Source organism: Lepisosteus oculatus, chromosome 23, assembly GCF_040954835.1.
Source record: "Lepisosteus oculatus isolate fLepOcu1 chromosome 23, fLepOcu1.hap2, whole genome shotgun sequence".
Lineage (NCBI taxonomy): Eukaryota > Metazoa > Chordata > Actinopteri > Semionotiformes > Lepisosteidae > Lepisosteus > Lepisosteus oculatus.
In genome coordinates this window covers 13,703,711-13,726,869 of record NC_090718.1, presented here as the reverse complement: position 1 = coordinate 13,726,869, position 23,159 = coordinate 13,703,711, and the positions used below count along the sequence as shown (strand labels likewise).

The following is a 23,159-nucleotide window of genomic DNA, read 5'->3' as shown; positions in this document are numbered from 1 at the left end:
TGAAATAAGGGGACCTTGCACCTCTACAGAGCGGTTTTTATTCATTCCCATTTTGAAAAGCCTGTCTGACGCACTTGAACATGGGAGCAAGGAGGCAATTTGGCCCGTTTGCAGATTGCAGTGCAGGCAAGCCAAGGAACACTCTCAATTAGAGCTTGGAAGAAGAATATGGGGATAGAGAGGTGTGGTGTCAGCAGGATGTATTAACCCCCCCTCCCTCCCTGCCCACTGTCTTTTAACACAAGGCTGCAGAAATGGGATGAAAAGCACAATGCAACTGGAGAGGAGCCAGGGGGCCTGCTGAAATATTGAAATGGGTATCTACACGCGTTATTTATGTCATAGTGAGCTGGCCTCAGGCATTTCTGCTTCTCCTCTAGAGCCAAATCAACAAAAGAAGGACCTTTTAAGACCTCCTCCTAAACTCTAATGCTGATACTCTTTATTTTAGAAGCAACGGGGATGTACAGTATGAGGACCTGACAAAACTAACTGTGGGCCATAAACTTTCAAAACACTGCAGCTGGAGTAACGCTGGCGGTCTTACAGGTTTATAACCCTTGAACAGAGCGTTTCTGTTTTGAGCACATTCCTATAGTTCTGGAAATCTGGATTATTCTTCTTTCTTTCTTTCCTGAACTTTCAGGGTTGCTGGTGCAGGAACAAATTCTTCTGCACCGCCAGCAGACGGAGGCCAGACGCGATGGAAATGGTCCCCCGGTTTCCGGATGAAACCGATCCCGGCGCCGGTCGGAGGAATGCAGGGGTCTCCCCTGCGCTCGTGCCTCCACCGACTGGTCGGGATCAGCCGCACGGCCCGAGGCTCCCAGGACTGGTGCCGAGCGCGTCCCACCTGGGAAGCTCCAGATATTCAAGGCTAAAAATTACAGAGCCTCGTCGGGGGACGACTGGCACACTTTCTCTCACACCAGAAAAGATGAGACAAGACGCAGCATCTGCCCAGGCCGACTCTTACCTGTCACTGCACGAGTACGGTAAGACTGCAGTCGCTCAACGCAGTGGCGGGAGAAGCTGTATGCTTCTGCTCCCCTGCCCGTCTCACACGAGCTACAGAGTCGTAGAGCTGGTTTAAAATATACCGTACTGCGCCATGCAGCTCCATTGCCTGAGCCTCAATACACTGTTTCAATTTGCTTCCGACAGATGCCACAGCAAATGATCTTTATATAGTATATTCCACCCGTCCATTTTCGAACTGCTTTATCCAGTCCAGGGTCACAGGGGGCCGGAGTCCAGAAAAACAACAGGGTCATTCTGGGCACAACCTGGACAGGACAGGGCATATATAGTATTTAACTATTCTTCCATAGTAATATGAACTAAAAAAACTTCTCTCTCTACCATAGCAAAGACCCTAGAGAAAACCCCACCAGCACCTGAAATTCTGGGAGAAATTGCTCAGTTGGTCCCAGTTCAGCCAGTACTGGACAGTACTGAGTGTGTGTAGAGTATCATAGCCATGCAGAGCCTTCAGTAAACCCATTATCCCCCAGCTCCATCAGCTAACCCCTGCAGTACCTTTCCTTTTTCAGATTAGGGGTGTCCCGCAGACGGACCGGCCCTGCAGGACCGGGACTGGACAGTACTGAGCGTGTGTAGAGTATCGTACAGTAGCCATGCAGAGCCTTCAGTGATGCTGCACGTAAACCCATTATCCACCAGCTCCGTCAGCTGGTTCAGTCAGCACAGAGAGCACTGGGTGTGCATTAGTCGGGCTGTGCTTTAGGAGGAAATCTGCCGGCCAGATTTCAAAGGGACACAGGAGCTGCCTCAGTGTGACACACAACCCCTGACAGGCACTGCGCTCCTCTCTAGTAGATCAGTTAGCGGGAGGAACAGAGAATGACCTTACGTCTGTTTTCACCTCCTTACTTTCGTAAAGAGGATTAAAATGTCATTTAAAAGGAACAAAACATCACTCCTTATGTTTCGGGAACCATTAAGCATGACAGATATACGACCATGCGGTTTAATACTACAGCACCACTCTTGGGTTTAAATCACAAGGCTTATGGTCACGAGATGCATCGCAATGCGGAAATGTTCTGACAAAAACTGATGGGTGACCCCCCTCACCACAAATTAACGAGAGCTTACTTCAGATTACATACAGTTTAGAATCAAATACCTCTATCTGATACCTCCCATTACAGCTATTAAGGACATCTGTCTGGTGTCACTCAGGCAACACACAGGCTTCCCAGAATGGAAGATTCAGCTCTAATCCTTAAAATCAACCAGCTGAGGACAGAGTGTTCCTCACAGAGCCCTTATTCACAGAACTGTTCACGATGGTCCAGAACACACTGGCGAGATCAGGCCACTCGTTTCCCACAGCTCCAATCCCATCCTGCACTGCATGACATTTTAAAGCTCTCTACACTTTTGAGATTCAGGAATCGCAAAGGCTTGGCTGGGAAAGTAAAGCAGCAGATCTCCTTCTCGAAACCTAACATGTGCAACCTCCAGATCAAGCTGCGTTCTTAAAACTGTATAATTCTCGCCCCCGTCAAACACACTTCCTGGCCAAAATATCAGGATATCCCAGCAACAAGCAAATAAATGTATTTGCGAAAAGGCAGTCCATTTGTGGTTAGTCTGACAACAGACAGAATAGGCAGTAGACCCAGACAATTCCTAAACCTGAATCCAACCGAAAACTCATATTCCTGCTGGGACAAGCCTCAAATGAAGACAGACCTGCTGGGAAAGGGACGAGGCGGCAATTATCTCAAGACCTTTAGGAAGACATGCCACCTCCTCTTCGAGCTGCTCAAAGAGAACACATGTGCCGTTTGGCAAGGAGTCCTCCTGTGGTGGACGAGGACCATACTGTAACATGTTCTTGTGACCCTGTCGTCCAAACTCATGAACACCCAGACCCAAATCAATGGAGGACGCGAATGTGGCGACAGAGGGTTCACCATGAGCCCAAAATAAGCTGAACACAATCCATTTATTGATCCGACTCAGCCCCTCAGTCCACAGCACAATTAGGAAGCACTGATCTCCACTGCCCGAAATAATTATGAAAACACAGAAAAACTATGATTTGCATGTTGTTTTGTTTACATGCTACTTTGATGCAACAGTCTGATCTATCACCAATTATTTGTCAAGCTTCTAATGGAAATTTTTTGGAATAACAAACTGTTCTGGAAATAGAAACTTAATTGTATTCATAATGTACAGTACGGACATCTCGGATGAAGCTTACAGAGTAAAAACATCAGTACAAAAATTATTCTTTTGCACTAAATTCAAACCACAATATTGCAGATATGAAAGCTTATAATACATTCTGGAGCATTCCTGACATTCATGTGTATTTCAAATACAGTTGCTGTAGCTGATAATCACTGTCTTCCAATAATGTTTTTTTAATATACAAAAACTTCAGGCAACTGCTGTAGAAATTTGCTTTGCAGTTAAAAATATTAGATATATAAAACAAAAGCATGAGATCAGTTTAAACAGAGGTGAAAATTCACAATGGCACTAACTTTAATCCAAATTATTGCTGGTTTTATTTGTTGTACCAAACAGACCTTAATCCTAGCACGAAGATCGGATATACTGTACCTTAAGATCAGTCAATAAAGTTCCCCATGATCACACTTTCCTAGTCTCTAAATAGTCATTTTATGACAACAACTTCTACATGTGATGCATATTCGGGAAAGAACAGGGAAATTTAGTTCTTTCAATGTTTCCTTGGTATTTATAGAAAAAAAAGTCTTAAGCCTTCCCTTGGACTGCACAGTCACACTGGGAATCCAGACCCAGGACTCTTAGAGGACCCTTCTATTCGGTTTAGATTCAATTAATGGCAAATCGTAAAATCCTCTCAAGCATTAAATGGAATTCCCTAACTAATTATTTGCTACTGATTGAAGATCCCATGGTTCTGTTTGCAAGAGTAGGGGTGATGACTCGGGCTGCCTGGTTAAACTCCACTCTGGGCTTTGGGTTTGCACAACCTGAATTCCCCCCTATTCAAATGGTGGGGTGACCTCCCACTCCCACTCCCACTGGTGCAGGAGGGCTGCTCCGTGTCACCCAGGCGGGGGCTGAACTGGGTCTCTTCTTATAAGGATCTGCGCCTGTGACCGCGGCCGGCAGAGGAATCCTGCTCTGCTGGGCCCCTGAGCAAGGCCCTTCGCCCCAACTGCTCCAGGGGCGCCGTGTAGATGGGTGACCCTGCACTCTGACCCCCAGCTTCTCTCTCCCTGTCTGTGTGTCTCATGGAGAGCAAGCTGGGGTATGTGAAAAGACAAATTCCTAATGCAAGAAATTGTAAAGGGCTCATAAAGAAACATTATCATTATCATTAAGCGAGGCATGAAAAGTGCTACTGTACATAACTGTGAAGAATCACTGTTATGACATCTGTTGTACCGCACTGTTACATCTGTACACCTGGCATTGTGTTGGGAAAGATCCATGAACAGAACAGGATTGCAACACCATGTGGAGCGAGTATAGGGTACTTATCTGTGTGCACGCAGCTGATGGTACCAACGCATAATAACTATCTCCCACGGACTGTGTGCTCATCCAAGTCCATCCAAGCCCGGTCTTTGTATTTCTAAAACGATCTTTTTCACTTTGAACGTTTGTGCTCAGCCTGCTTTCATCTGACCATACAATACACACCAGCAACTCCAAATCGACATGTATTCTGGGGTGTGGGGAAAAAAACTCAAGAAAATTCCAAATCGTTCCTTTTATTTGTGGTCTTAAAGTTGCTGTGGCTATGTCTTTGTCTTTCTAAGAGCAATCAAAACCGCACAGAGAGCTAATCGAGGGTCAATATCACAGGGAGGTGCGGCTCATTCGGAATTCCACGGTTAACTCGGGTATTCCCCAGGTGGGAGCTACAGTATCTCTGAACAGGCAAGCTGAAATGCGATCTGAATCCGCGGGCTAGTGAAACGCGATTGAAGCCGCCATCAGGGCGCAACAATGTGCAAGTTTGACAGTGTGCCTGACAGGCGCCGGGCGCCCCGACCCCACTCTTAGCGCGTGCAGCCGTGTGCTGTCCCGTTCCCCGCACACGCGTGGGCACAGGCGCCCGAACAAGCTGGAGTCAGCACAGAGCCGCCTCCGTGGCCGTCATTAAGCCCTCTAATTCTCAGGGTCCACCAGAGCACGGGGGTTTTTTTGATCCTCTGCCGTTAAGAGCGCACATTTCCACCTCGGACGATGCAACCGCATTTGCGTGCGATTTGCGGTGCAGCGCGTCCCGTCCTGCCGCGTCCCCGATGTGTACACTTCAGTTCAGTCTTTAACCCGCGTTTCTCTGGGAACGTCTTGCATCGGCTAAAACCTTTTTTTCTGGCACTCCAGTGTCACAGAGACCCCCCTCCCTCCACCGGCGCTCCCCCTCGTACCTGTGGGGCTTCCGGACGCCGGCCGGCGAGGTGGGCTTGAACCTCTGCTGGTGGATCTGCTGTAAAGACCGCAGGGAGATGCTCTTGAACAAGCTGTCCTCCGCCGAGTCCTCCAGCTTCAGCTGCGGGATGATGTGCCCCGGGTTCGCAAAAGCCATTCTGTCGTGCGTACCCCCACTCGGGCATACGGAGAGGGGGAGGGCCGGGGGGTACACGACGGAAAAGCAAACTTTGGGGATGAAAAACCAAAAAAAAGAGGAAGGAGAAGAGAACGTGTCTGTTGAGGAACTGTTGTCCGTCTTCTGACCTTCTCTTCCCGTTCTCCCTCCCCCTTCCCCCCAGGACACCACGGCTCGCCGTGAGGAAGAGGCTGGCGGCTCCCTGCTGAGGGAGGAGGAGGAGGAGGATGCCGGGTTCGCGGAGCGAGGCGCCGGTCGCGTGCACCTGCTTTCCAAGGGCGGGCGCCATGCGGGCGGAGCGCGCCATGCGCGCGCGCGCTCGCGCCCAGCCTCGACAGCCGCGCGCCAGCGCGAAAGTTGTCCGGGCGGCGTCTGGTGGGAAGAAAAAAACACATACGACCGCCGCAGCCGTATTCTGTAAAAAATAAAAGTACTTTATCCTCGTCTCCATCGTCTTTAATATCAAAGAGGAGGGGGGGGGGCGTTTCATCGCCTCTCTTATTATCCCCTAGTACAACGAAAAAAATCCCACTGAGGTTAGTTGAATCTAATCGGTTTTTCCTATGAAACGCAGAGTAATTTTAAAAGTAACCGTGATTATGAAAGTCTTCAACTGTGAAGCCTTCTTTTTATTATAAATAAGTGTATGTTACCTCATTTGCTTATCAATATCACGGTATGTCGTTGATCTAAGGGACAGCAACATTAAAGAAACTACTACGGCTTTTTTTTTTTAATCTTTCAATCATTTTAGTCTTTACCTGAGTCGGGTTTGTAGGAATTTGGACCTCCTCATAGAAGGGAAAAGTTCATCATGAGAGTTCAGACGGAGCAGTCTGGGTGAGCTGAGGGTCGTTTAGGATGTTGGATTCGTACTGCACTGCATAAAAGTAGGACGATAATTTTTTTAAAAAAGCAGGCCCTCTTCAACGGTTTTATGTAAAGGCGATTCATTATTACTATTAAGAAAATTTCTCTTATCAGGAAGAGACGTGGACAACACGTCCTATTTATACTTTCACACTTTGGCTCTTACAGGTTGGTCGCTTCTCTCTCCATGCTTTGGAGGAACGAAAGGATATCTAGAAAAAACGTGTCGGACGAGTGTTCCGAGGCCCCGGCTTCCACGACCACACGTTACTGTGACACAACACACGTCCGGCCGCCGATACAGCTTCACCTGCCGTTACAGGTGGGACCTCCAGCCTGCGGGAAGCCTGCAACAGCAGCACACCTGCAGCATAACCGGTGAGGAGACATGACTGCTGCTGTTGCTTCTCTTTAATACATACTGTACTGGACGGCACTTGTACTGTCGGGGTGACATATTTTAATACGCCGATGTGCTGTGCATCACCTAGTTGTGGTTGAGGTGAGGCCCCTGCTATACTGTATGTGAGGTAGTTTGGAGGTACCGCTGGGAAGTGCATGTAAAAAGCAACACTGTATACAGTAAATGCAAGGAATTGTTGTTTTTTTGTGTGTGATTACAATGTGTCTTTTGATGCCGAGAAAAAACAAGAATTCTGTGCAATAAGGAGTTTGGGCCCGACCAGTGGGACAAGAGCTGTGGGGATTTTCTGCTCTCAGGCCTTACAGGAAGCTCAGTATGGGCCCTTTTCCTACAGGTCATGTGCTGTTATGTGATCATTTTATTCCAAGGCAGGACACATCTGGAAAAAAAACACTGTTTAAAGATGATAAACTGTAAAGTGGAAAAGCACCTTAACTGAAGCTGGACTTTGCGATATGCCCTGCAAAAGTATTAAAATGTTGCTGGATTACAAAATGATACTTGCACATCTTTTTTCCAATCAGTATTTTTTGTCACATGCTCAAACCAAATATTTTTAAAGGCCAAAATAGTTATTTGTCAGCAGATAGCTCGAAGAAAGTCAGAAACTGAGATATGCTGCTTGGATTCAGACCCCTGTGCTCTGGCAGCTCAAAGTTTACACAGGTGAAAGAAATGGCCGTCACGAAGATATACTGTAATTGCCGTTCCTGTGCACCACTGAAGTAACTGTCACATTTCCTGGACATAATCCCAAGTGTGTTTAGGGATCTGTGGGATCTTTGGTCAGGGAGAGGAAAGGTATGAAAATGAAGACTAAACAGCATTCTAAGTAAAGTTAGACATAAAGGGATTAAAAATGTATAGATTAGGAAGAGGGTAGAAAAAAATATCAAAGTGTTTGGATATCCCAGTGAGCAGTGTCAGCTCAATAATCAAGAAGTGGAATCTGCATCACAATGCCTAGTGATGGCTGTTCCTCAGAACTCAGCATCCGGACAAGAAGGAGACTTGTGAGGGTAGCCACTGAGAGGCCAATGATTACTTTGAATGATCTACAGAGTTCAAGGGCTGAGAGTGGAGTAAAGGTGCATCTTTCAACTATACTGTACCAAGAGGTCTGCATAACACTGGCCTAAATGTGAAGGTGCAAGAAAGAAGCCATTACTGAAAAACCACCATCTCGAACACATCTCAAAGCCCATCTGGAGTTTGCCTGACAGCACAAGAATGATCCAGCTAAGGTTTGCTAAAAGGGTTTGTGACGAGATGAGATCACGATAGAGCTTTCTGTCCAAAATTCAAAGAGCTACAGTATGTGTGTCACAAGCCTAATACTGCCCATGCCCCTGGAAACACTATCCATACAGTAAAGTATGATGGCAGCAGGATCATGGTGGAGATATGGTGGGGATGATTTTCATCAGCAGGCATTTTGTGATAACTGAGGGAAAAATGGATGGAGCGAAGTGTAGGGAGATATTGCAGGGGAACTATTTCAGTGTGCCAAAAAAGAAGCTTGGGGAAATATTGACCTTTCAACAGGACTGCTGAGTCAAAGCAAAATGGGACTGGCACAAGAATAAAAGAGTGAATGTCCCTGGGTGGCCCAGTCAAAGTCCAGACCTCAACACTATTGAGAATCCGTGGAACGATGTGAAAATTGAGGTCCACAAGCACTTTCCAATAAATATGAATGAGCCGGAGCAAATCTGCCAGGAGGGACTGGTAAACCTCTCTCCTAAACAGTGTTCAAAGCTGATAAACACCTACCTCAGAAGACCTAAAGCTGTTATTGTGGGAAAAGGTGGCTACTGCCAAATATGAACACGTGGGATCTGAATATTCGTGCAAGCTGCCTATTTCAGTTTTTTAGTTGCTTTAAGATATCTGCTGACAAATAACGAATTTTATCTTTTTTGTTTGAGCAAAAAAAAGGATGTGTACGTATCATTGTAGTCTAGCAACATTTGAGGACTTTAAAAGGGTCTGCAAATTTTTTCCAAGCCACTGCAAAGTATTGCTAATGTGATATACCGTCTACTGTATGCATACAGTACAGCAATACTTGTACTGACCATCAGAGGAACATGAGCCATGTGATGTTAAGTTTTGGTGAGGTTTTGGGGGGGTTTCAAGGCTGCGGACTTTCTCTAGACAGATTCTTGCACCACAGCAATTCATTTTCCATTAATTTAAAATTCTTCTCAGCGTCTGTTTCAATCCAGTTGATTGGCTCTAGGCAGAGCCGTGGAATGCTACAGTCATCACTTACTGTAAAGCCAATCAGCATTTTTTTTAATCTGGTGTCAGTAGCTTCCTTTTGCTGAACGTTATGTTTGCAGCTCAGAATTAGTCACGAGTTTAATCTCATTGTGCGGCGGTTTTGCTGCATGCACAGTTCAGTTTGGTAATTTCACACAGAAAATGTTATGGGTGGTTCTCAGTGCCTTGAATGCCATATCCCTTCAAGTGAAGTACTGTGTGCAATGACATTAATACTGTGTAAGATTTGCACAGGGTATTTGTATTTACTGCAGTCTGAGTTGTAAGTTAACTCAGTGCATGTAAATATTACACTGGATTCTTAAATTCTATGATAATCACTGCCAAGGCCATTTTATCATTTCAGTATATCTAAAAAGTACAAAGAAAAATTATTTGTGCTGTGAACAAATGTTCGTTTACCATTCAGTTGATCTTTATCATGGAGTTAGCAAAGTACATCCGTATGCAGTGTAAGTCTGCAATATTTTACCATGTGATATAGTATGTCTTGTAAATGCAGATTAATAACAGACTTCTGGCTGTTAATTCAGCTCTGGTGATGACAATCCATACACATTTACCACACATTGACTTAAAAAATTAATAAATGCAAACAGAAAAATGATCTTTATAATGTGCCCTTCAGCACTTCAGCAGAGTGTGGAAGCCCCTTCAAGCACAGGAGATGCTTAAGGCTTTGATCAAGCCATAACACACACATTCAGTGCACACCAGATGTACTATAACTTGCAAGGCCATTCTGTAAGTGAAGCAATTAGGGGACCTTGCAGAGCACTTAGTGTGATGCGCAATTAACACTTTATTATAGATTATTATAGCCTGTGATCTGCTTGGTTAAAAATGTAATTAACAGAAGAATAAGGTTCTTTCATAAAAACGATTTAGTCAAGTTGTTGATAATTCCTGGCTGGAGCATTTAATGCACTGCTGACAGGTTCTTGGTTCTTTATCATGTGAAAAAGAACTGTTACCCTGATTCCATGTGCTCTTCCAGAGTATAATTCGCATGGAACCTTGAGCACAATTACTTTGTGCATGATATTAATTTCCTGTTCAAAATTCAAGGGTTATTAGTGACAATTAAGTACACTTGTACTCCCAATAAGCACTAGCTACCTCAAAGGAGTTTCAGCTCACAAACTGTAAGTTTGCATTTAGGTTTGAGGATAATGTGATGTTTTTTATTCATGGTACATTCTGATACAAGGAAGTGGTGGACAGAGCCGCTTCCTCACACCTCTTGGGTCCTGGGTTCGATTCTGCACTGATAAGCCTTAGGTGTGCATGAAGCATTGCGTAATAGATGCAGGCTTTTGTTGTTTTTTGTCGTCTGTGGCAGCCTTCAGAGGGCGCTCCAGTTTCTTCCCACCTCCCAGAGAGGTTCTGGCTGGGTTAAGGAGTGTCTCTAAACTGTTCCTTTGTGTGTGTGTCCTGTGATGGACTGGTGCTCCACCCCAGAGTGCAGTGTGTTTCAAGGAAAGGCCCTGCATTGCTGTGACCCTCATCTGCAATAACCGGCTCTCTGGAAATGGATGGACATTCGATTTCCACAAGCTCCACCAAGTGTTCCATTTCAGGGACATTTCTCTTCTTTTTTTTTCCAGAAAATAATGAGGTTTTAATCTCAGCAACGTCCTTAAAAATAGCAAGCTGTTAACCTCTCCTCTTGGTTTTTCAGCTCTGCTATAATTAGTGACACCATCAGACAATGAGTAGTCATTTAATTTTGGGTCACAGAGTAATTCTCATCATACTGTGACCAGCACTTAGCTTCCCTAAAATGCAAGGGGCTTGAGGAGATAGCCACTTACACAGCAGTTAATCATCCATATGGCTTATCGGCAAAATTTGCTCATTCATACTCCTGCTTTGTTTATGGTTTCTGATAGCCCTATCGTTTAACATTCTCATTTATTATCCAGAAGCTCAAATTATTAATCACCATTCCATTAATAAGCATTCACTACCCTTAGATTTCTATCTATTGCTACTTATAACCAAATTCAAATGAAAATTAGAAGCAGCTGTATTTGAGAACTACAGTATGTATTTTAAGGTTTATACAGTATATGCAGTTTTCTTGTTTCATGGGAGCTTTCCAGTAAAAGCGTAGTTGTTACATCAATAATGTTTTTTTTTCTACTTTTGGTTTTCAAAAAGTGCTGTCATCTCCTCCAAACTGTCTTGAACCTCATTTTTTTTACGTCAGTGAATTTCTAATAATATAACATCCAGTGTGGGCATGATGGTCAGACTGATCATGGGATACTATAGGTTTCATGCCCGGCTCTTGAAAATTTTCCAGCAGCACTGAGGATAACATGAATTCAAGAAAACTTTTTAAATATTTTTAAATATTAGTAGTATTTTTTTAAATTATTTATTTTATATTGAAAGCGTTTCTAGAAACAATATAGATGTGCATAAATAGAAATATGGTCATGCTTTGTGTTAAAGTTGTTATGGTACTGTATGTTTTTCCATCTGTGACACCCTGTGCACCCAGCTTTCCCAGTGGGCAAAACGCCCATTTGGGATGATATTAATTAGATGGGCAACTTACCCTCAGTGTAAGTGGGTGTAGTGTTCATTGTGATCATTCCTGTCCATATTGTCCTTTTGTTGTAGACTTCTACAAATTTTAAATTATTTGCACTCTTTTGTTCTTTTAAGAATACCAAGTCATGAAATAATAGCTTTCTACTGCCCTGAGGAACATGAAACCTAAAATATGTGTTCAATCATATTTATCCTGAAGCCTGGGAGCATATCGGTTTGCAGGTTGCAGAATTGGGTCGGTAGCATAAATTCAGGGGCAAAAACGAAGGAACTGCATTTTGTTTGAAGTCTCTCAATACTATATAGTTTTCAAGACACGTGTTGTAAAATGAGACATGTTAAGACTGAACATGCCATTTGAGCGAAGGGCACAGGTGGTCTAATATGGGCTTTAATTTTACTACAGAGCTGTGCATATCCAGCTTTATTTTCTAAAGACGCAGCCTGCACAGAAAGTTCCAACTGCAGACCGGCTGGCCTCAACAAAAAAGGAAACTAGAGTATCCTAAAAGTACTAGTAATAGGTTTATTCCATGCTGAAGAAGGCTCCACGGCCGAAACGTTGTGTTCTCTTTCTTCTTTTTTTCAGCATGGAATAAACCTATTACTTGTTCCTTTGCAGCCTACGCATGCTGACGCAGCTACCCACCCGAACTACTATCCTAAAAGTATTTTTAATGACTACAATAAAGAATATCAGTTTTCTCCACTAGAGGGAGAGCCTGTAACACAAAATGTGTTGCCTGCATCTTGTTTTCTTCAGGGCGCGTCCCATGCTCTCATCTGATGCAAGGACTGCCAAAGAGAAAACCCGAAATTAGGAAAGGGGTGTCCAGCTGGCCACTTCCAGTTCAGCTCTTAATGACGCATTGGAATCAATTATCAGGTTAACTGGATGAGAGTAACAGCTTCTCCCAGCTCTCCAGGTGATGAACAACTCAGGTCTCCTGAGTAATAGGGTCTGTGCCAGCGAGCACTGGAACTATTTAGAAAAGTACATGCCGAATGAGAGGATATCCCTGAATGCACTTTAAGGCAGAGAAGAACAAATAAAAATGTTTGAAAAGATTTGAAAGCCTTGAAGCGAAAGAGCTATGTTTTTAGCCAGAATTATGCCTGGTTTTCTTTCACCGCCTCTATGTTTAATTATTACCTTTACCCAGCATCTCATTTTTCTCTTTTGTTTCCCTATAGCGAGAGAGAAGATGGCTGGTGCACAGCTGGTAGTGACACTGACATTGTGTTTATGGCTTTGTCAGTCAAACTAAAAACACTGTATTTTGGAGGATGCACTCTGGAACATAAGAATAATAACAAACATAAGAATAATTATGACTTTTCGATGTAGCTCCTTTGGGTTTTTAATAGCTTGATCCAAAAATCTTATCCGGTTATTTCTTGCAGGAAGTCAGGTTATAAGCTGGGCAGCTTGTTTCATGCTCCCACAATCCTCTGGATAATGAAGTGCCGGCTTTTCTCAATTTTGAATGCACTTCTGCGTACTTTCACATATTCTATACAAGGTTTCTTCTGAAACTTTCAGGACCATTCTCAGAATTATTTTAAGGAAAAAAAACATTCAGCCACCACCAGGGGGCATTGCATGACATTAAAACTTTTTTTCTCGGTCTTGTCAAGGTACTGCTGCTGTACATATACAGTGGGCTTATAAATGCTAGCTGGCCTGTTCAGCCAACTATGCCATGATAAATGTGCACCCTAAAGCAATAACCTGGTACACACACAAAAGAGACTGTGGAGAGCGCATTTCCACAAACACAGTAGCCTGTTTCAGAGGACGCTGTCATTACCTCTGTCAACTGGAGCGTGTCTTCCCAGGGTGGAAAATCTGGTAGAAAATCTGGTGGATAGTGGTGACATTCATGCATTCTGGGTTGTATGGCCACTCCATGTGGCCTTGTCTGTTTGTCTGTTTGTCTACAATGTCTACGCTTCTATATGGGACACGGTTTTCATGCTGCAGCTGCTAGTACAGGCCAGCCCAGCTAGATGTTAGCACCCTGTACAGTCACACAAATGCTTTCTCAAAGTCTGCGCTTATGAATGTGTTAAGATCAACAGAACCAGGGTATAAAGTTTAAGGATGATTTATATATATAGATATATCACAGTTTGAATTGAAAAAGTTGTCAAATTAAATAAAATAAGTAGTTTGGGTGCGTAGCTGCGTCAGCTGCAAAGGAACAAGTTATAGGTTTATTCCATGCTGAAAAAAAGAAGAAAGAAAATACAACGTTTCAACCTTGGGTCCTTCTTCAGGTGTGAGAACCCAGGATGCATGAATGTCACCACTATCCACCAGATTTTCTGCCAGAATTTCCACCCTGGGAAGACACGCTCCAGTTGACAGAGGTAATGACAGCGCCCTCTGAAACAGGCTACAGTATATGTGGAAATAAAATAAGCTGTCGTCAGGAGGTTCATGGCTTTATAAGATTTTGGCTCAAGGAAGAAAAAACACAAAACGCTGATAATGGGAGGAATGGGCTCAGATACACTTATGTTAACTTTGTTCCTGTAGAGTTTCAGGACACAAATATTAAATAGTGTCATTTCAACCCAGTTGTGATGTAACGCTGCGTTTCTGACTTCCTTTTTCTCCTCTTCATCCTCCTGCTGCATCCTTGTCCTTAATTGAGGGTGGGATGTCTTTCATGAAGCTCTCAGACATACTAACATGTTGCTATCATAATTTATTTACTTTCACATTCAGTTCAATCATTCATTTTTTATATTCCATACGGCAATATGACGATATGATGTAATTAAATGGACAAAACATTTTGTCATATGACAGAATAATTATTCCATTCCTCTCCACCCCAGGATGGACATGCATCATGGCTGCATGCTTAATGCCAATTTTGTGCCCTGTCCTTATATAAACATCACCCCTTTCCAAGTCCTACCTCTTTTTACACTCAGTGCACTCTTGGGTGAGCTTGCTTTTGAATAACTATATTAATAGAGACTAAATTAATAGAGATTACTTTCAAGGGATTAAGTGTAGTACTGCTGAATCCTTAATTCTTCAGAGCTCAGGTGTCTTGTGGAGGTTTGTCAACAATGTTGGCGTGTTGGCATGTTGGCAATGTCTCAACATATGTGCAGATCTATCTGTTTTGTTTGGGGGAGTTGTAAGATTTTAGGGTTGCCGGGGGTGAACAGGGGTAAAAAGATTCTGTGTCCCTTCCTGTCTTGGCACAAAAATTGTCAATCAAAAATAGTTCTTTCAAAATAGTTTCATTCTTGTGCCAATTGACCTACATTTCTTGTCTCAGTGCCAACGTGGTGGCAACTCTGAAGGTGAGACTGGTAGGTTTGGAGACTCAGTGATGATCAGTACAGGGGGAATGGCAAAGTCCTGAGAAGACACATGCCTGGCTATTTTGGATACATAGAGAGTGTCCAAACTTCCCATCCCCGTCTCTTTGTCTCTTACTCTGTGTGTTTGTAGATAAATATCATCAAAAGTGTTTACTCCTCTCCTCCACAGTCAAAAAGATGCAGTATGCAAAAATCTGAAGCAGTGATGATATATACTGTACAGTATACCACTGGAGGAGTAGTTAAATTTATTACCCTTGGGGAGGAAAAAAACTTTCATTACCTTGATTAAAATTTAGCATACGTAGTGTAAGATGAATCTCCCTTCAAAATCCTTAGGATTACTTTATCGACAAAAAGAAAAGCAGAAAAACATTGCAACGCATTTTTTTAAACTATTTAATTTGGACAAAACTTTACAAGAGGACCAGCAAGAAAGTCCATGAGCCAGCTCTTTGATTCCTCATAGCTGCACACTCTAGCAGTTCTTGTGACTTTTCAGCATGATTGGCAGAGTTGCAGAAGGTTTACCCGTTCAGGCATGGCATAAGGGGACTCGGATTGATTCACCTGCAGCAGAAATAGAACGTGACCTCAGTCGGGGGTCAGTGGCCTTCCCAGCCAGCGCAGTGTCGGGAAATGGACTTCAGGAGACACGGCACCACAGCTCCTCAGAGGCAGTGCTCTGTAAACCAGGTTATTGAACCACACATATTCTTGGCGCTTGGCTGGGGCTGTAGAAAGGTTCAGCGTTCCCCGTGGGAATGAACCACCGAGGCACTGATTCATCCTTTCCCTTCCTCCGCTCCCTCCGCAAAAGGAAACCTAATAGTCTCAGTACCTTTAATTCATGACAGATCGATGGACGAGCGGAGAAAAGCAGAGAAGCCTGTTGCCGACACTTTTGGTGACCGTGCATGTAAGTGCGACACATATCTCATCTAGGGAGATGCACAGTCTGCCCTAGAAAAGAACAGTGAAGAAAGAGCTGTGATGTGACCTGAAACAACAGTCTTTGTCATTGGCTGCTTTTTTGGCATTGGCTGCCCTTCCTTGCATTTTTTATTGACTGAAACACGTCTCTCCTTTCCATTTTCGAGTTAAGATCACCCGTTTCAATCACCACGTCTCGTCACACGACCGTCTGCAGACGTTCTTCTTCGGAGACATGCGGTCATGATAGACAGCCCTTTCACCTTTCTACACCATGGCTGCACCTGCAGTCTCCAGTGCCAACTGGAAAACACACAACTCTTGTTAGTGTTCGAGCAGCCACAGGGGGCGCTATCGCACAGTTTAGCATGTGTATGTGTGTGCGCACACACACTGTAGATAACTCCCTTATCCAGTCTACAGGCTGCACAGGATGGAGTGAGGTCATTAGCCACCTTTTATTCAGTAGATGGAGAAGGCGCCCTGTACTCAAAATCTGCCTTGGCACGCAAAGAAGAGAATCAGAATTTATTAGTTTTCAAATCAGTTCCCTCTCAGTGCCTTTGTCACAAAAGTTGTTTAATTACTTAAATTAAATTAAGTACTCAAGAGCCCGGAAAGAAGCTCACACTGTAGTTGATTGAATCAGATGAGCCAATTTTACATATCCTACTTTTAAGGAGTGAGGCATTAGTGCCTTCTTCACACTCATCAGATTTTCACCCTTCCATTTCTTGAATCCCTTTTAAATGTTTGCTGACTCCGGGGACATGGGGCACATTCGGATTTCTGCAGAGGACTTTTTGGGAATATTTTTGAAGATGTAAAGGACAAATTTAAAAAACAGAATAATTCTAAACATCCAGAATTTAGGCATGCAATTGCATGAGGGAGGAGGCATTTAGCCATGTAATTGCATGAGGAAGCAATTTGTATAGCCTACCATTTGCAGAGTGCACAAGAAGGTCAAAGAATCCTCAATCTTGTTGGCAACGCTCACTGTGTGAATTAATTGGTGCCTGAGCCTTTATGGAATAATTGAAATGAGTACAAACCTTACAGTGGCTTAAAGCAAAAAGAACTAACCTTCAAATATGCATTTTGGTCCTGTGAGAATGGAGATTTATTTTTATTCTTTTTTCCTCACTTTCTCCGTCAGGCTGAACAGTATTATTTCAGAATCATGCTGCTGTTCCTCAGGGTAATATTAAAAATATGTTGCAGTATAAAAGATATAGTGTATTCTGGGGTACAGTTATTGAAGTTAAAAGCTAAGGATTCCGTCATATATCCATACTATGACAAACTACAGTTCAAGTACATTACCGTCACACTCAATATAGTAATTTATGATATCTCTCTCTATGAATGGAATTCATGTTTAATACATTACAGGTTGATTAAGAGCTTGTGTGTTGAATAATTGTAGCATTTGTTCATGTGAAATTGCACTTTAATTAATAACGCTTATTAGAGAAGAGTGCTATAATGACGAAAAAAAGGTTTTGTTAACAGTGTAGCAGAATTCAAAGAGAAAATGAGGCACTAAATCATGTGTGTTTCTCTTGATGTTTTAACTGGCACTCTTTATTTTCAGCGTGAATAAATTAAATGGCAGCTCTAACTTGACATATTTTTAAATTAAACTAAATGCTGTTTTAATGCGGTTTTATTTGAACAATAACATTACAATTAATGCTGTAAGCTTATTTAGTTTTAGCCAAAGCAGAAAGACATGGTGTTCAAATATCTCTTACTATAAACTCAGACATGGTAAAGCACACAGGCTGCATATTTAATGTGCCCAATCTGTTAGAGAGGAAACTAGAACGTATCCTAAAATAACTGTTATGTCTGCAACAGTAGCCACTTGTAATAATGCACCCAAAAATCAAAATGTATCAAATTCTGAAACCATTTATTGGTGGAGTGTCAAAATGAATTTGGGTCAGTGATGAGATTTGGTATCATGAAATATTATTTTTATGTTGAGTGTCTGGTGTTCACAAAGGGTAGGAGTGGTAAAAGAGTCCCCTCTGGCGACATATACACCAATGCGCTGACGAACATCAATGGAGAACACAGAGCAGCTCTTTGGAGCTGGTACCTGTGACTGGCTGCTAGAGAACTCTAGCATAAATTATTGTAGTGGCAGAACTATCTGAGATCACAGACTGATGCTGGTCTGCTATTAACCCACATGCAAATTATCCCATATCTGTCTTGTTTATGAATCAAAGGTTGGATTTGCTCTAGCGAGCATATTTAAAAATGTTTTAGGTGTTGCATTTCTGCAATGAAGGAAACAACATTTCTTCTCCCATTGGTCTGTGTGCTTTGGCAAGCTTTGTGTTAGGTGGTCTCAGGGAGCCCGAATGAGCTTTAGAAATACATCAGAGTGTATATTTTTATGTATGTACTGTACAACAGGAAAGTGAGTGATACGCTGTATAGTTGTCTGTAGCAACTGATGGAAACTCCCTTGATAACCTCCAATTTAACCTACTCATACTAAACTTCTTGCAATTAAGATTCAAGCCCTTTCCATGTGTGCCTGTGTGACTTATAAAAAGTCCTATCTTACTTTTCAAATTAACTGGAGCTAATTCAGTGTACAACCCACATGTGTGAGATTATGGAATACATTTTTTTTCTTTCTAGACAACATGCAAGTGATTAAGTGTCTAAGTATAACGAGGGAGCACAAGCATGCACTTGAGCTGCAAGAACGAACAAATAAAAGCTCATGGCTGGATACACTCTCATCAGTTTTGATTTACACTTTTGTCGTTTCAGTCAGCAGCCAACATGATTATCTGTATTTGATGTTGAGAAGAAATTATCAGGCAGCCATACATTGAACTAAAGGAAAATAGTTAAGGAGTTATGTTAAATCTTCTCAGCTCTGGCACAGCCACAGAGATGCAATGACATTCGGAGGTTTTGAATATGAACTGAACATTTACACTGGTATATAAGCAACATTTTAGAATCAGCTGAGATCATCTCAGTTCTTAGGCAGTTTTATAATCTTACCTTGATAGTTTTCAGTCATTAATGTTCCTGCCTCAGTGCTAAATTTCACTCTCATCTTCAATATTAAAAGCAAAGTAATTTGGCACTTGTAAGCTCAATATCATATTTGTGAGTAACTACATTATGGAACAAGGCAGTGATCTCCATGTCTGAGACAATTTTATCCAAAGCAAAGTTTTTTCAATAAATATTGTTAGATGTTGAGAGCTTTTATGGCAGCAAGGGGTAAATGATTCAGAGAATGTGGTAGAAAGCCATGTGTTTTTGTTTGTGTTCTCCCATTGCTTTAAAATTTGAGATAATGAATTTATGGATTTTATGTAGAGATGGAAAATCCCATACAGGTTTTACTTTGGAGTAAAAGACTTTTGAGAGCAGGTCTGGAAATATGCGTGATGTGAAAAGCTTTGCACATCTGCCTGTGCCAGGTGATCGTGTCTCTGAAAAGTCCAGTTGCCTTCAAAATAGTTGCGGTCAGTAACAGAACTGGGGTTTCAGTCTAGTGGTACTGTCATTTTTCCCTATGGTGTTTTACAGGCCCTTGATAGGTCTTATCAACACTATCCAATTACTTTGTTCCCTGACTACACGAGAAGTATCTGGATAACCACCTCTCATTTACTGTAGCAGTCTAAATTGTTTTCAGGACTGAAGACGTGACTCTCCTCACGGATAATGTTGTTGTAATTGCAGTGAGCAATATGCTTTCTGTATCTAAACTGCCTGCCTGCTGTATTACACAAAGCAACACTCTTTGCTGACCCCCAAGGGTCGTTCTGAAGAAAACTACTCGCCAACTGCAATTACACCTACTGAAGTGAGCAGCATGAACCTGAAGAAATTGACGTCCATTTATTTTCTTGGCACTACCTTTGAACAGCTGTCAACTCTTGTGAGCATGAAGCGAGGTTAGCTCTGGTGCAGGACTGAGAAAGAAATCAAGCTTCTATATTTAGTGCAAATGCACTTCCCCCTTTGATAAATTTAGCATTTTACCCAATGCATTGTTCTTGCATGTCAGATTCTACAGATATGATGTGGAGAATTAAATTTTTTTTTTTGCCTTTCAACGCACATAACAAAAACATGAGCTCAGTGTTTTAATAAATATATTAGTGTTGGCAGTTGTGTGAAATGCCTGAGAAGGTCTCAGCGAAACGGACAAATTTCATACACTTTGGCTACCACTTCCTATTGTAGTCACTCAACTCGCATTTCCACAACTGTCAGAGCTCATTGCTTTATATAACAACTCGCCAGACATTAAATCATTTCAGATTCTTGGGTTTTGAAAACACTTTTCGGAAGGCCAAGTCATACTGTACTCCGACTATGCGACTGCGATTGTTATTTTGTCTTTAACTGGCTGGATTCGAGTAGCTCACTGCCTGGCCCCTCCATGCTAATTTAAGCTTGGGGGAATAATCCTTTACAGGCCTGTGTTTAGACCGTCGAGACTAGCTTTCCCAAGAACTTTGGTTAGAAACCTCCATTTCACATAACTATTTACAAGGTACTTCCAGTTCTGCACTTCACACAGCGCGAGAAGGCAGACACTTGTAAGCCCAATTAGTTATATTAATGTTCAGTACCTACATTATCATCCGCACATTTGATTAGTTATTATCATTGTTTAAAGAAAAGAGAAAAATAAGAGACTTACAGTGATGATGGAATGCAAGGATAGAAACCTCATGCTTATTTTCACTGGGAAACTAATCAGGTGCATCAGCAGTGTGAACCTATGGCAACAAACGAACATGATGAATTAATCATAGGGAGTGGCCTTGCAAACAGCCGCACATCTGTTTTTCTAGAAGTAGCTCTGTCAGTGCCGATAAGAAGAGAGCGGCGAGGCGCTGTTGTCTGGGTGATGCATCTACAGCTGCCGCGCTGTTAAAAGCTCTTCCACAATGCATTTTAAATCGTTGTTCGCTTTCAGATCCACTTCCTGCGCGTGCACCCGGCTCCAGTGCCAGCTTTCATTACATTAAACACTGAGGCACCTCGGAAAGTTTTGTTCAAACAACAACACAGAATCTCCAGAGAAAAGCAGTTAGCAGCAAAAGCAGGTACGGTAGCTGTACATTTGTGCAGTAGATTGCTATGAAGGGGAAAGCAACAAGGTATCTCCCCTGGCAGACTTCGCTGAATCTTGCACGTTGTGTGATGTTAGATGAAAGACAAATGTGGAAGACTCTGGTCTCCTTTGTGAGCGTTTACTGTGGTACGTTGCGCTATGTTTCTGACGTGTTCCACGTGGTTTTGTCACTCTTACTCCATGCATTTTTTCCTCATCATGCTTTCCCATTACTCTGTGCTACTCAAATGAGTTTTTCTGTGTGTAGCTGCAGTTTGCTCTGCTTTTACTGTGGTGCGTGTCCCAGGCATCATAGTAACATTTCAGTTAAAGGGGTATAACACCCCCCCCATCCCTGGCCTCCATTTTTGTTGTAGCAGAATTTCCAGTTCTCGGAGTGTGCGGCCCGCTCCCTGGCTGGATTTCCATTGGAGAGGAGCTGTGCCTCCCAATTATCTGAGTCACTGCGGCGTTGTGGAGAGCACAGTTCAACTGCAGCCAGGATTCAATCAGCATCACTCAGGCTTCCTCCCAGCCCCAAGGAAGACGCACAGCTTCCTCCAACAGCAGTGAATCCCCCTATGCCAAAAGTCTGACCCCCCAGCGAAGGAGAAGTCTGCACTATGGAGAGGCCTAGGCAAGTCACCATCACCATAAGTGTCCCGTGGCGCCATGCTACCATGTTAACAAAGTTCAAGTAGGGAGCTGTGTTAGCATGCGTTGTCTGCAAAGGAACAATTAATGGTTTATTCCATGCGTTTCGTTGTCTCTTTTCTTTTCAGCATGGAATAAACCTTTACTTGTTACTATGTTAACATGTGCAACAGTGATATTTTATTTGGACTGTGCTCCCGTTCAAGCATATTCAAGTCCACCAAAGTATTCTTTGATGCCTCATCAATGTAGAGAAGCCTGGACAATGTGTCTGGAAGCTCAGATGTCGGGTACTTGAAGTTGTTCTGGTGCTGATTCCATGTCTCTGTATGTTTCAGACAACTGCGTTATGATTTAATGATATTTGCAAATCAATTAATATGTGTATATGTCATAATATAGTGTATGACCAGTCTCTTATCATACATGTACAGTATGTCTCTTTTTTGTTAATAGGTTCATGTTGTGTTGAATGTATTGTGTATTGTGTTGTCTTTTACCTTTCTGAACAGTAATTTTCCAATCTGGTACATTAAAAGAAAGTGAGTAAATGACTTTTAACAATGACAGAGCTGAGTACTACTTATTGTATTAAAATCCACTTTACCACCGATGCAACAGGAAGCACAGAAGATCTTTTCTTAATAAGCTGTATTATGAATGTTCCTCATCCAATTACACTAAACTCTGTATCCCAGATAATATGGCTTGTAACATGAAACATTAATTGAGAGAGAAGTGATGATATCGACTCAATTATAGACAGTTAGATGTCGGAAGAGAAGCAGTTCATGAGCTTCCTTGATTAAACGAGCTCTGATTTTTCTGAGATTAAGCAGCCTTTTATAAAATCAGACAATAAATCCAGCATTTTCTCTTTTACACAAAATGACAGATTACAGATTATACACAAAATCTTAAATCACACAGCTATTTGTCTCAATTACAGCAATATTTAAATATTTCTTTAATTTAATTATATAATAATTAAAAGCTGTAACCATCCCTGATACTGTACTTCATCAGTCATTACCAATAATAGCTTTACGTAATCCATGGGAAGCTGTTGTTCATTTTAAAATTTTCCCCTCTAGCTGTGCAAGTAATGGCAAAGTTATTGCCTGTGCTTTGAGAATAAAAAATCACATTTTAAAATAATAGATAAATTGTATGGTTAGTTGAATGTGTTGATTGATTGACAGCCAATGTCGTCAGAATGTGCTGCTTAAAAACAGGTCATAGAAGTTGAGGTTTGTGCTAAAATGGAACACCGTCACAAAAAGCTGTAAAAGCTTACCCAACAGCTGTCTTGTTTGTCCCAGCAGTGGATAAAAATGCATATTTTTAACCACTTTAATGTGGGTTACTGCTTT

The 23,159-nt window shown here is 42.4% G+C and overlaps 2 protein-coding genes across 2 annotated transcripts in view; one reads left to right on the top strand and one right to left on the bottom strand.

The window, feature by feature from the left end:
• gramd1ba (GRAM domain containing 1Ba) overlaps positions 1–5,783 on the bottom strand; it is a 188,273-nt gene extending 182,490 nt beyond the window's left edge. Inside the window, exon 1 of the mRNA XM_069182761.1 lies at positions 5,415–5,783. Coding sequence (XP_069038862.1) covers positions 5,415–5,572 — 158 coding nt within the window. The 5' untranslated portion in view covers positions 5,573–5,783. The remainder of the gene's footprint in view (positions 1–5,414) is intronic.
• Positions 5,784–5,938: 155 nt separating this feature from the next.
• Positions 5,939–23,159, top strand: part of LOC102691515 (CXADR-like membrane protein) — a 111,229-nt gene continuing 94,008 nt past the window's right edge. Inside the window, exons 1-2 of the mRNA XM_015337552.2 lie at positions 5,939–6,129; positions 6,632–6,841. The gene's annotated coding sequence lies outside the window, so the exon portion shown is untranslated. The remainder of the gene's footprint in view (positions 6,130–6,631; positions 6,842–23,159) is intronic.